Below are 13759 nucleotides of genomic sequence, written 5' to 3'. Positions count from 1 at the left end.
TATCATATTGAAAAAGCAAAATGTTTTCTCACCTTGAAGATCAGAACTGCTGATTTTTAAGCTCCTTGACAAGACTCAGTATGACTTTTATTTTTTACCTCAAGATATCTGAATGATATAATCTAAATTTTCAAAGAATCAAATCACTTGCCATCCAGTGGATGTCACCACAAAATGTCCTCTGTGACTCCTTTGATGTATTTTCCTACTGCAGCAGTGAAGAGCCGGCTGGAAGAGCGCACTGTTCAGACTCTGCTGAGTCCAAGAACACCGATATTTCCTGCATTTGATCTGTGGGTATCATGACTTTTTTTTTTTTTTTCTTGTAAAAGACCAGGTGATTCATATCATATCCTCACACTCAAGGCAGCATGTGTTTGGACTGCCAGAGGGGCATGAGAGATGCTTGGTTTTGTCAGGAAGCAGAGATTCCCACCAATGGGTTTATCAAAAACTACTTTTGTATTTGCTTGCCGGAAATAGGAAAAGTCTGGGTTCAGGAGTCAAAAGAGTGAGATCTTAGAACAAGCTACTTATTTACTCATGCCCAATGAGCTATCCGTGGCCCACAGTGGCTTTTATGTAGATGTAGATGACACGGACATTTTAAATTTGCCATCTGAGTCTACAGGCTCTCTTCAGTTACGTGTGGTTGGAGTGACTGGGGTGGATGAGTGGGGATGGATGCATTACTGGAGCTGGGGAAATCTCCCAGCTGTGCATTCCTGACCTGGCTAAAATTCAGCTGCTCTCTCACAAGCTCCACAGTTGTGCAAAGTCTCTGCAAGTTGCCTGGGCTGACATTATGCTGCATCACACTGGGTGAGCTTTGAGAGATGATCAACAAAGGAACATTTGAGCTGACATGATGCCCCAGAAGTTGAGAACAGATATAGCCAAGGAAATTAAACTTTTGTAATGTGATCTGCAACTTAATACCCCAGCTGTTAAATGGCCATCCTTACATTAAAACAAACAAACAAAAAAAACAAAACCAAAAAAAACCCAAAACCAAACAAACAAAAAAACCCCAACATGTGAACACCTATTAAGACTGATTCAATTGATTTCTTCCTTTCTGCAATTTGAAAACTATGTTTCAAACTAGATTTTCTATATTTTCCAGTTGCCAGGTATGGGATTCATTGCAGGTAAATTTAAAGTCAGTGCAGTGAATGGTATGCCCTGGTAAGGTGAATCTGTCAACAGGATTCTTACTTCACTTTTAGGTCAGTTTTTGAAATGTTTTCTTTTAGGAAGCTGTTAGTTAGGGTTTCACAAAGCTATTGATAGGAAGTCTAATGGGAAAGACCTGTGTAAGACCAGATGAATCTCTATTGATTGCTGAGGTCTGTAGAGAGAGCTACACTCAACAGTTTTGTATAAACACTACAGTGACTTTGTTTAATTGTTTCAATTCACATAGCTCTGGTCTCAGAGATCAGTCTTTCCTGATGCCATGTCTGTGTAAAACACAATGACTTTTATTTTTCTGAACATTCAATGTCAGAGATATTTCCTGGAGTTCCAGGAGGATCCACTAAGCACATGACATTTTGGGTCCAGAAAAATCAATTGCTTTTAGACTTGGGCAAAATTTTCAAAATTATATAAAGGTTTTTGAGCTCAGTTCACATTGCAAATCACTGCCCTATTGATCTCTGTGGGCTTTTGACTGACCAGTCACTGAGGGGACTTAGAAGTGCATTTTATCTTCTGAATATTATTTTAATTGAAAAATATATATATAAAACCCACACCATTGCAATCTCACACAGATGCAGAGAGAATAAGGCAGTCACATTGTTTGAGGGATCAGTGCCCTACTGACTGTAGTTTTGCACTTATTTTAAAACATCAGCATTGCTATCTAACCCACTAAGCCCCTGAAATATTGGTATAATTTTCCAATCCATCTGATCTTATCAGACCACCAGTTGTTATGCGGAACTGATCTGCTAAATATCTTACTGATCTTGAACTACTGCAAATTTCTGATGTAAAATTCTTTTTTAATTCAGTCCACTTTGGAACAGAAGCAAGAAAAAAAATTGTTTGGATGGTACCAGTGCAAGATTACCTTGTGCTCTTGGTCAGTTTAAAGAGATCTGGGTTCTGCACCATGGAGAATTGTTGGATTTGGCTCTTATTAACAGTCAGCTGAAATAAGTTTGAGTCAATGCATGCTGAAATGAAACTCTCTCAGCTAAGCTCAGGTAGCAACTGGAGCCTAAGTTTGCCTCAAGTGGCTACTTTTACATATGTGTTAATGCAGAGAAGCCAAGCAGTGTAAAAAAAACCCAGTTTTTTCTCTTTCTATGCCCTACTTGACTGGTTAGATTTATGTGTTATTGGTTAAGCAACCAGGTCTAGGCTGCAGAAAATACACACACACCCTTCATATTGTGAACTCTATATTTGAGCTACAAGGAGGCAAATGCAACAAGGTTAGAAATGGTTTTCATTCTAATTCCCTATTTTCATTGACTTATTACTTAAGCAAGAATTTTAGGCTGAAATTTTCCACACTCAGCTTCTGCCAACATTTATTTTTCACCTGTTAGAATATTAGGGAGCAGTTATGAAAGAATAGTGGAGAGAATTTCTCTGCTATGAAAGAATTCTTGTAACATTAATAAATAAATAAATGCTATAGACAATAAAATTAAGAATTTAAAATAGAAATTGGCATAGAAATATTCGTTACCTTGGAATATATCATGCTCATACTGTGAAGAAAAATAATTCTGAGTTAACTAAGCATTAAGGATTCATAAGTTGGCTTTGAGCACCAGTAATGCCAGCTATAGTTAAAGAAAGGTGTTATTATTGTACACAGTCTGCTGGTTTAGGAACAGATATTGTTTGATAAAACTAGTCTGTGAGAATTGTAAAGTATTAAATATTCACAATTACCATGTTATGCTTCCATCTTTTAGCTTTGAAGAGAACTACAACTTAAAATATTTGGAATATACCGTGTCAGCTTGTGAATTTGCAAGCTGTGCAAGAGAGGGGTGGCAACAGCAGTTGTAAATACACATTGGTTTGAATTCCAGCCGAGCACCTACCTTGTCTGCCATGCACATATGCATGTGTCTGTTTCTATAAGCATGTCTTGACATATTAGCTACTACAACAAGAGAAGCAGCATGTGCAGTAAGTTTATATAATGTTTCTTATCCTATTTAAATCTGCAGCTGCTGATTCCCTGATGTGTGCAGAACTGTGCTCAGTAGAGCCTTATTCTGATGGGTTGTAGTAACCTAAACAAAACTGTACAGCACTGTGTCCTATTCCAGAAATTAAAAAAAATAAAAATAATCTTAATTTTGCATAGTATGTTTTGCATGCAGCTTCTTCTTCTCAGATGATGTGATCTTATACCAGTCTTCTGATACTAATGCAAATCATGATACTCAGGCCTGAATACCCATCTTCACTACAGAACAGAACTGCACCAAAAGAGAAACAGTTCATGTTTTGGCTCATGTGAATGTAAACCAGCATATAAACCAAATATAACATGGCTTTCCTTATACAAGTCCATTTATATAGGTGATTTCTGCCTTCAGGAAATGATACAAGAAATAGCAGTTTATTATAATATGATCCTGTTGTTATAGATGTGGGTCAGTCTATTTTTATGTGTGCTTATATAATGCAATTATTTGTCCCCAGCTGAAACTTGGCTTACATTCCATACAGAAGAACAACCCTAGTAGTTACCAAAAGATAAAGTAGTTTAATAGAAATAAATAAATAAATAAATATATATATGTAGAAAGAGAGAGAGAGAGGGAGAGAGAGAGAGTATACACTATTCTTGCTCATTAAGATATATTTAGGTGGTATCTCCTTTTCACTGGATTGATGCTTACAACTATGTCATCCAAAACAGAAGTCAGAAATATTACGAATGGAAAGATATCATCATAATCTAGGAGACAGTTTTTGACCAATATTTCCGAACTGAGAATTGCAATTCAGATATTTACACAGGCTGTAATGTAAGGTACATATCTGAATTCACTGTACATTTAATAAAAGCAATAAACTTTTCGTGTACATGTTTGAGTCCCACTCTAAAGGACATTCTTGACTCCACTGACTTTCTATAAAGCCTTAGCTCCAAACTCAGCACATAACAGAGGTGCCATAAGTTAGCCACTGATAACAGCTCCAGGCAAGATGTATGCCTAGCAGTGCACTTACAAAACACCATCACTGTAATTATTTCTCTAAGGGAAGAATATGCATGGTGCTTTCAGGATGATCAAATATATTTATGAAAGTGCTACTTACACCTATGCATCCCTGGATGAGTGGTGAGAGGGCAAGAGACTTTCTCTTTGGAGCCGGAAACGTTCGTCATCCATTTTTAGCCAATGATCCTAAAGTCTTTGGTGTCTTCTTGGAACTTTTAAATGTTCCCTGAGAACTCATCAACACCCCCGAATGCAGCATTTGTGCACAGCAAATCTAAAAGTCCTTCAGTTTTAACTCCATTTTTCCAGTTTAAATATTTGGAGGTTATGTAAAGAAGGGCAGATGTGCTTCCCAGTACTGTACTATAATGATATTAATGATTATACAGTTGATGTTCCCATGTTGCATCATTTTCTTTCTAAAATTTAAGGCACAGAGGATTTCGATTTGCAAGAATTCCCCAGGGGTAAGAAGCTAGGAGGGCTTGATGTAAAGTGCCACGTGAAGCTTACTTGGAACATGCGAAAATGAACTAGTTTCAGCAAAAGTATCTTTTCTGAAGTTCAGCTCCTCTTGAACGCTTAAGAGCATGCATCAGTTCTGTTATCAGTGGATATTGAAATCAAATCATGTTGTGGGAAACTGCAAATGTAAACCAACATGAGTTGGTTCTTCCACAAATAGGCATCAGCCTGCACAGACTACTAACGTATACAGCTCTGTGCTCAAAGCAAAAAGAATATCCTGCCTGCTTTGTTGTGGTAGCCAGGAGACCGAGTTCTCCATTGAAACGTGTTTGTCGAACCTTGAATTCTACAGCAAACAGGTACTCCCACCTCCTACTATTGTCTGTAATTATTTTACTAAGAATATTAGTTGGCACGTGTCATTATTTTCTAGATAATAAATGAGATTTTGGCAGATTGATTTCCTAGCATGAGGAGTTAGCACATAGCTTTAAAGTCCAGAACAAAAACTCCCTTTTACTGACTGAAGCTACTATTTACATTTACATTTACATATTCACTTACATATATAGATCAATGAGAGCACAATGCCCACTATGCCAGCACAGGAAATGTATGAGTTGACTCCACAAAGCCTGATGACTCAGGATCATTGGCAATGGAATATAAATTTCTCAGAATCTGAATAGTCCATTCGTTGTCAGTTGCAGAAACAGGCTCCATTAATATTCTCTGTTGCTCGTCAAAGAGGGGAATGCTGTTGCTGTGTGTCCACATGACACAGCAGCACTGGAAAAATGTTATAAAGGACTCACTTCTTGTTGTTCTACGTGGGTTGTTGGACCTCACTGCAAACAGGAGATGCTTTGTCTGTTGCTTTAATTGCAGTCACATTTAGCAGGCCTAGTGGATACCTGTTCTGCTGCAATCCTAATTCTGAATTCTCAGGTAAGGAAAACTTCTTATCAACGTCCAAAAAAGATTCGTTCAATGTTTGCTGCATTTCTGGTTTCGTTCTACTGCCTTTAACTGTTGGCATCAGGTTTTTGCATTAGTCTCTACAAGGAGAGATCTGTTTGCTCAGAGAAAACCTCTGCATTATCCCACATATCAAGGATGTATTGCTTGGTATATGTAATCTGACACCACCAACACTAAAAAATACAGGGGAAAAAGGTTGTTATTTACTTGTTTGAACACACTAATAGATAAAAAGTTTTGAAAATAAAGAAAGAAGAGTCTGCATGCGTACTTTGAGTCATTTGCTCTTATGTGTAACACAAGCAATATTTGGGATTCTTTCCTCTTCATCTACTGCTGGACCAATTTATATTTTACTAGGAATGTCCACATGTGGCTGTGAGTCACTAAGTCTGACACATGTTGCTCTGAAAACTGCTCTATTGCTCTCCAGGGAGAGCAAGTTAGAGCAAGTTCTCACCCTGCCATTGTGTTTTAAGGACCTTGGATGGGACTTCCTCCTCTTTTCCCCATGCTATCAGGCTTTGCTGTCCAAGCAGACCCACAGGATGAGCTATTTATTCACTTCCAGATATTTTTTAGCAGCAGTTATAGATCTAAAAATTCTACAAACAATTATTAAAATAACTCCTGCTTTTGTTGCCTATTCAACAGAATTGTTTTTCACCTAAGAAGTGAAGACTGCAACCCTTTCTCATTCAGCTTCTGTTCCCAAGAGTGATGTTTATTCTGTGCTGCCTCATCAACTTGCCTTCTTTGTGCATATTAAAAATACAGCCTTAGCTCTCAGAGTGACTACTAGCTTTTGGATGACAGGTCTGGAGTATCCAGCCTGAACAGAGTGTCCAAAGTAATGCTCTGCTGCAAGGTTGTTATAATCTTATGTGCAGCTGAGGTCAAAGCCTTCTACTGTGGGAAGTGATAATGGCCCTCATATGCAGAGTGTGCCCACATACCTTAGGAAAGAGCATGCATGAATATAGTTCTGTGCCAAAAAAAGCTGTGTGGTGGTTACCCTCTTACCCACTCATAACCATGATATTGCTCATTATTATCCCTCAAAACTACATCTAGGAAACTCCATTTTTAAAGACTGCAAATCTCCTGTTACTTCCAACTTTTCCTGGTACAGGCTCCCTCCCTTCTTCCCCCTTTCCCTTCTTAACCCACTTACACTCTGCCCCTTTCCATACCACTTCTCCTCTGTGGTGTGTCTTTTTTCCTACCCTCCCCTCCTTTCCTCTCCCTCAGGACCTTTATTCTTACCCATTTCTTTTGGCCTATCATCCATTCCAGAGCACATAATCTCTGCTGTGTCTTCATACCTCTTGTCTCTGGGGCCACGTCTTGCTTCCTTCAAATCTTATAAGATCTGCCAGTGCTCCAAGCCCTCCCCTAATGTCCAACTCACATGTCCAAGCTTCTAACTTCAGCCTTCTTCTGGTTCAAGAGCCCTTATCAATATTCCTAACTTGCATTTGACTCACTCTTGCAAATTACTTTTTCTGCTTTTACAACTCATTATTCGGGTCCAATGCTCCCCAAACCCTTAATATGCTACATGGCTCTGGATTCATTCCTGAACCGACAAACCCATAACTTCCTTATCTGTCTTTGAATTTCATTAGGATGAAGACCAACTCTGGAAAGCTCTGTAGTCTTGCAACTTTATGAAAGCAGTAATTTTCAAAGGCTTCATCAATGTCTCCAGAAACAAGCTCTCCCAGGTTGCACCTACACCTTCATCCAGGGCACTGTGGGCTGAAACCTCTCTAGAAAACACTGCAGTTTCTTTCAAGTACTCATGCTTAAGTTTTATTCCCAGGAAAAAAAGACTGTTGCCCACCCAAGACTCACTCTGGTAGGGAGTTGGGATGCAGTCAGGCAGGCACACAGACCTGAAATTCGAATCAACTTTGATAAATATTCTGGGATGAGTGGCAAAGCCAGTTGATTCTATTGATAATAACTCAGTCATTATTTCTTAACATCAGTGTGGACATCAAGTTCTCTGGACAGGAAGACAGTACTGTTAAGAGGAACTGGAATCACCACGGACCACAGTATGCTTGCTTCAATTGGTAAATGGCCACATACACCTTCTCTCTTCATTCCCAACTTCTTAGAGCTTTCAGGCTTCCATTTTCCTGGCTTAGAGCTTTACATAACATATGCATTTTTTTTTTCAGTGATTGCCCTCAAACCCTCTTTCCTGCTCTCCAGGTTGGGGAAGAATCACATGACAGACTGATGACTGCCACTGGTGAGAAAGGTCACACAATGAGCTGCACAGGTTATTAGAAATGTGATAAAAAGTCCCATGCAGGCTATTTTTGATTAATGAGGCCATCTTTAAGGCATGTTAATCTGTATCATAGAAATCAAGATCTCGGAAATGTCAAATTATTAGTTAAAATGTAAATACTGATTATCTTTTTCTTGGTTTATGTAGATACTTGCTGAGGAGCCACTAGATCACATAAACCCAACATGCAAACTGAATGGATAATGTACATTACTTTACTCTCACCCCCTTAAATGGTACTCAAGATTTGAATTTTGGAAGCCACATATATGGATGTTCATGCACATGCTCTTAGAAAAATAATCAGTATTTGGCTACAGCACAAACACCTATTCAACGAGTTACAAGAATACTCAGAGAGAGACCAAATTTAGCTACTCCAAAATCTGTCATTAAACATACTGCCAAAATCATATTAAATGCCATACTTACATATAGAAAACAAGTGTTCAAAATTCTCTGCCTTTGGAATACAGATGGAATTCTAGTATTAAATAAAATGGCAACAGAACTAATGTTTAAAGAGCATATGTGAATAGTGTTTAATCTATTTTTACTCAATAAATTTTTATTGACAAAATGATGGGTTTATTATACATCAGGAGCTGACACACTATGATTAGGTCAAGGATCGAAGAAGGAACATAGACCAGAAGGTACCTTTATTAATTTCATATGTCCTTTTATTTTAATCAAAGAGTTATCTGTTCAATCCAATAAGGCACGTACGTGCTGTTTCAAATCCTTGGTTTTAGTTACTACTTCCAATATACATCCTTCAAGAAGGTTTTCCACCTGTGTCATCATTTTCTGTAAGGGGCTACACTCTTACATTCACATATATGACTATGTTTCCCTTTAAGATTTTCAGAGGAAAGGGACAAAGTCTTTCAAGCATAAATAAAATGATGGAAGATAACTAGTTCAGTTGTACTCTTAGAAATGTATTTTCTTAACAGGGTTGTTCTACCATCCCCCAAAACATCAATATCATCTGGAGAATAATCAGTACAGGTCAAGCATCCTAAAGAGTTTGAAAGAACACCAAATTGCACCATTCTTTGACTATCTTCTGCAGAGCCCAGTTAATTTAATGCTACAATAGAATAATCTAGTTCTCTGGCAACTGTCTGACTTAAAACATTTCAACAACACTGAACATTGGGAACATTGGGAAATAATTTTCAAAAAAGTGCTGAATGACTTCAGTTACAGTTTATTCTTTGTTTCTAACACATAAATTTCCTCAAGTAAGAGTTCACTGGTGGAAAGCAGGAATTTTCTCACCCTTTACTATTTTTTGAGTTTGTGTTTTAGAAGAGTTAAAATGTATGTTATCACTAATTATTACAATTAGGTTAATACTGTTTTCTGTAATTAGTTTCTAATGAACATATGTTTATTGATGAAAACTGCAGCCTATATGCAATGCCATTTGAGCTGAAGGGGTGTGAGAAGTCTCATCATTGCTCATAATAAAACAACTGTAATGTATTTTGCTTAGGCACCAATTCTGCAAATACTTAATTATGAGCTCCTTTTTACTGCTGTGAAAAAAAAATCATTTCAATAGACAGAAACTGTCAAGATAGTACAGTAAAAGCCTGATTGTCTGAACTGTTTTAACATGGGCATAGTTTAATGGAGCAGAGTTGTCAAGCTAGGTTCTCAAATATTCTAACAGACATTCTGAAGTAAATACTCTACTGAACAGAAGCTGAAGCTAGGAAGTCTTGTCAGAGATGGAGCATGTCTATCTCGTGTCCAGTGCAATGCTGTCCCCATCATGGGGATCAGAGGGTAATACAATATGCATCCATAATTCCTAAAAGGTTGCACTTAGTCTTGTCATTTGTATTTACTTCCATTGATATTCAACTGATACTTATTATTGGCTGCCTATTAGTACTTATCATAATTTCTGTTCTAGTAATTTGGGCCAAAGTTGGAAGTGTAATTGTAGAAGAGAGCATATATAAAAGCAAGACGAAACTTTGCCATTGATCATTACTGGGATTAACAAAAGATGTATTGAGATTTTAGAGTCATTTTAAGAGATATATAATTATATGCCAAACTATCAAAAATTCAGAATTTACTTTGTCAGGTTGGCCTTTAGGACAGAATGACTTTAGGGAGATGCTGTGTGATCTGGAAAAAAATTTAGGATTAGTATAATTAAGATTGTGTTGTGTTCTTTTATACTTTGCCTCAAACTGCATATATGTATGTATATACAGTTTTAAAGTATCATATTTACATCTGATCACAATCCTCCATCCTCCCTTTTTCCCAGTACACTTAGGCCTCATACAGGTCTATGTTGTGTAATGCTCTTTTGCTAACAGATCTCCTTGCAGGTGAAGTCCATCCTGGGCATTCCCATGAAATAACAAGGGCCTTCAGTTTTCACTGTTTTCTGAACCAGAGACAGAAATGAGTGAAGATGACATTTGTCTTTAGGAATACAGGGCACCGATGGAGAGTATTCAAGCAGGTGGCACATCTGAGACTAGTTTTATTTTGTGAGCTGGCTAGGTTGTAAACGAGACGAGGCCCATCACAAGGAATGTGTCCATACCGAATGCACCCCGTATTTCGGGAGCGCAGGAGGAGCGTGGCGCAGCGATGCCTGCCTTCAGACCATCTCCTCGGGGATCCCCCAGCCGGCCGCGGCGAAGGGCAGCCCCTCTCCCGCCGGACCCGCACTTTCCTCACTGGTGCCCAGCTGTTCTGCCTCTGCTCCAGGTCTGCTCTGCGCAGAGGATGGGGCCAAGAGCCACAGACAGGCTTTCCCGGGTTCCCCGGCGCCCACCACCCGACCTCGGCAGCACCTGGCGGGACCCTGGAGGACCGGACCTCCCCCTCCCCGAAAAGTGCAAGGCGTTATTTTTGAAAGCGCCCAAAATAGCGCGCGACTGCTGCACAAGTCTCCTTATTATTCCTCCAGCGTCGGCAGTAAATCAGGGGGAGGATGCACCTCCGCCGGAGCCCTCGCCGGCAGCCGTGTTTTCGGCGAGGGCGATGCCCGCCGCCGGTGCCGGCTGCCGGGTGCCGGCTGCGGGCGGCCGGGGCGCAGCGGCAGCGCAGGCGAGGGAGGAAGAGGAGCCGCGGCGGCGGCGGCGGCGGCAGTTTCCCCTTTCCCCAGCCCTGGCTCCGCGGGCGCATGCTCACTGTGCCCGCAGCCCTGGACCATATTTGTCAGGACTACTCGAGAGACGGAGAAAGAGAGAATTTGGGGGGGTAAGGAGCGGCGGGTTCCGATCTGATCCGCAAGCCGTTTAGGGAGCCGCGATGGCAAAGGCTGGTGACGGGTTTTAATTTTCCCCCTAGGTGAGGATGAAAGTTAGAGAGAGCGCGAGAGATAAAGGGAGAGACGCACCTCCTCTCCCTCCCTTACGAAACGTATCTGGGGAAGGGGAGGGGGGCTTCTCCCCGACCACCTCGAGCAGAAAGGATGGAAGTTAATGCCGGGTAAAGTGGGCAAGTGACTCGCAAGTGGCTGGGGAGCGGCCGGGGCACCGGGAATCTCACTAAATCATAAGTGTACGAGTGTGAAAGAGGAACAAAAGAAAGAGAGAGGTGCCTGGTATTTCTTTTTCTCTTCCCAAACACATGAAGGGAGTACATGTATATATATATGCGCTGTATATTTATATACATACACAGGCACGCACGCACGTATGTGTATGTACATATATATATACACGGGGGAGGGAGCTGTGGAAATGTGTTTGGGGGGGCCTTTTTTGCTCTTCCGATTATCGGATTTTGCAGACTTGCCCCACCAATGAGCTTGTCAGTTGGCTCCATTTAATGACACTTACGGGGCACCGCCGTGCTGTTGGGAACAATGTGATGCGGGTGCCGCGGCCGGGCGGCGGGGGGAGAGGCTGGGGGGGCACGGGTGTGCGTGTGAGCGCCGGGCGGGGAGGGAGCGGAGCGGAGCGGAGGGAGGGGGCTCGCTGCCACCCGAGCCCCCCCTCTGCAGCCCCGGCTCTTTGTTCGTACAGGCTGAAGGACGGGGAGAAGTGCGGGCTGCGAGGGGGCAATGCGCAGCGGAGAGGGGTGCGAAAAAGGGTTTTTTGGTCGGAAGCGGCGAGAGGTGGCGGCTGCCGGGATATACCGGTTGAATGTGCCGTGGGTCCCCGTGTGCGAAGGCCTCTACCAGCGCGCAGCAGAGAGTTTGTATTTTCCGTCGCTCCTGCACTTTGTGTGATTGTGTGCGAGAGATATTTAAAATATAATCATCTCCCAATTTCCGCCATTTTGGGGAAAGTTTGCACACACATACACATACAAAAAAAAAAAAAAAAAAGGCGAGCTTGTAGCAATTTTTTTTTTTTTTAAGAGACGAAAAAAAAAAAGTCTTTTGCTCGAGTGCTCAGTTCCTGCCTCTGTGCGGTGCGTGCGCCGCGCTCGCTGCGGCAGACATGTGAGGCGGCGGGGGAACGGCCCCTGCCCGCTTCGGGCTGCGTGCGGCGGCGGGGGCCGGCGCCTGTCACCGCCGCCGGCTCCGCGGGCCGGCCTCGGGGGGCTGCCGGGGGCTGGCCCCGGGGTGCCGGCGGTGTGTGTGAGCGCACATACACGTGAGTGCGTATTTTGCCGACGACGGGGGCAGGGAGCGGGGGGGGCAGGCAGGGGCAGGGAATAGGACGCGGCTTTTCTGTTAAGTTGCGCGCTCTCGCCTGAAGTGCGGCCGGGGTGGGGGAGCGGCCCCCCGCGCACACGCCCGTCTCTCCCTCCCCGTCTCCGCAGCCGGTGCATATAACAACAGGATATAGGCACACTTGTTCTCGCTAGCGCGTGTGGGGCGGTGTTTTTTCGGTGGGGGGGGCGGAAAGCGATTTTTTTTTGGGCTACAGCGCCCGGGGCGGGGGGCGCCGCGTCGGGGCCGCGGCGGCGCCCGCTCCCCACCCCCATGGTTTTCCCCCCTCCCCGTCGGAGCGGGCGCACGCGAGAGCGTGAGAGAAAAAGTTGCAGCGCGGGGCCGGGCGCTGGCGGCTGCGGGGCCGGGCGGGGGCGAGCCCTCCGGGGAGGCGGCGTGTGCCGGCCCCTCCCGCGGGAAGGGGTGACTTCTCTGCCCAGGGATGCCCGGAGATCGGCTGCGAGCGGCCGAGGAGCGAGCCCCCGCAGCCCCCTAGGAAAAAAGAGAGCTCGCCCCCCTCCTCCTCCTCCTTCTCCTCCGCGCTGGGGGAGGGGAGGAGGGAGGAGAAGGTAACATTTTTTTAATTTTTTTTTCCTTTCCACTCGGAGGCAACCTCCTTTTCCCGGATCCCGGTCCCGGGGGGTGGAGGCGAAAGAGGGGGGGGTGGGAAGAAAAAAAAAAAAAAAAAAAAAAAGCGAGGGACCCGGTAAACAAGCGGAGTCCCTCTCTCGTTGTGCAACTTCCTCAGGAACACTTAACACCCAGTTCCTCTCCCACCCCCGCCCGCACCGCGCTCGCCCCCACCGCCGCCCCCTCGCCGGGGCCGGGGGGCACTCTTCCCCCGCTCTGTTTAATTGCCCGGGGCGGGGGCGAAGGATAAAAAGGCAAATTCGGGAGGGAAAACGTAGAGACTCGAGAACCGCTTTCCCCGAGCGCTCCTCCCGAGGAGCCGGGCGGGCGCTTTTGTCTCGGCGGTTCTGCCCGAGCCTGGGGAAGACGCGGACCTGAGCCCGGGTTTTCTCCAGAAAGTTTCAAGTGCAGCAAAAACACGCCGCAAAACTGGCCAAGGAGGGACCTCTGCTGGTAGGCCGCGGGCTGCCGGCGCGGGGAGCGGCGGCCGCGCCCGCCGGGCCTCGCCGCAGCGTTCCG

General features: G+C 43.7%; 1 protein-coding gene across 6 annotated transcripts in view; it reads left to right on the top strand.

Moving 5' to 3' along the window:
• The first annotated feature begins 11086 nt into the window (after window positions 1-11086).
• The window catches only part of L3MBTL3 (L3MBTL histone methyl-lysine binding protein 3), a 78234-nt gene continuing 75561 nt past the window's right edge, over window positions 11087-13759 (top strand). The window contains exon 1 of one of the 6 annotated variants that reach the window (XM_039707278.1): window positions 11087-11205. In XM_039707278.1, the coding sequence (XP_039563212.1) occupies window positions 11129-11205 (77 nt within the window). In that variant the 5' untranslated portion in view covers window positions 11087-11128. Of the gene's footprint in view, window positions 11296-12379; window positions 12556-12849; window positions 13180-13403; window positions 13694-13759 lie in introns of those variants that run through there. The other 5 variants (XM_039707282.1, XM_039707279.1, XM_039707280.1 and 2 more) reach the window with 5 other exon arrangements.

The sequence above is a fragment of the Passer montanus genome, unplaced genomic scaffold, assembly GCF_014805655.1.
Source record: "Passer montanus isolate IOZ18808 unplaced genomic scaffold, ASM1480565v1 scaffold2, whole genome shotgun sequence".
Lineage (NCBI taxonomy): Eukaryota > Metazoa > Chordata > Aves > Passeriformes > Passeridae > Passer > Passer montanus.
Note: the sequence above shows the minus strand (reverse complement) of the source record. Positions and strands in the feature narration are given on the sequence as shown.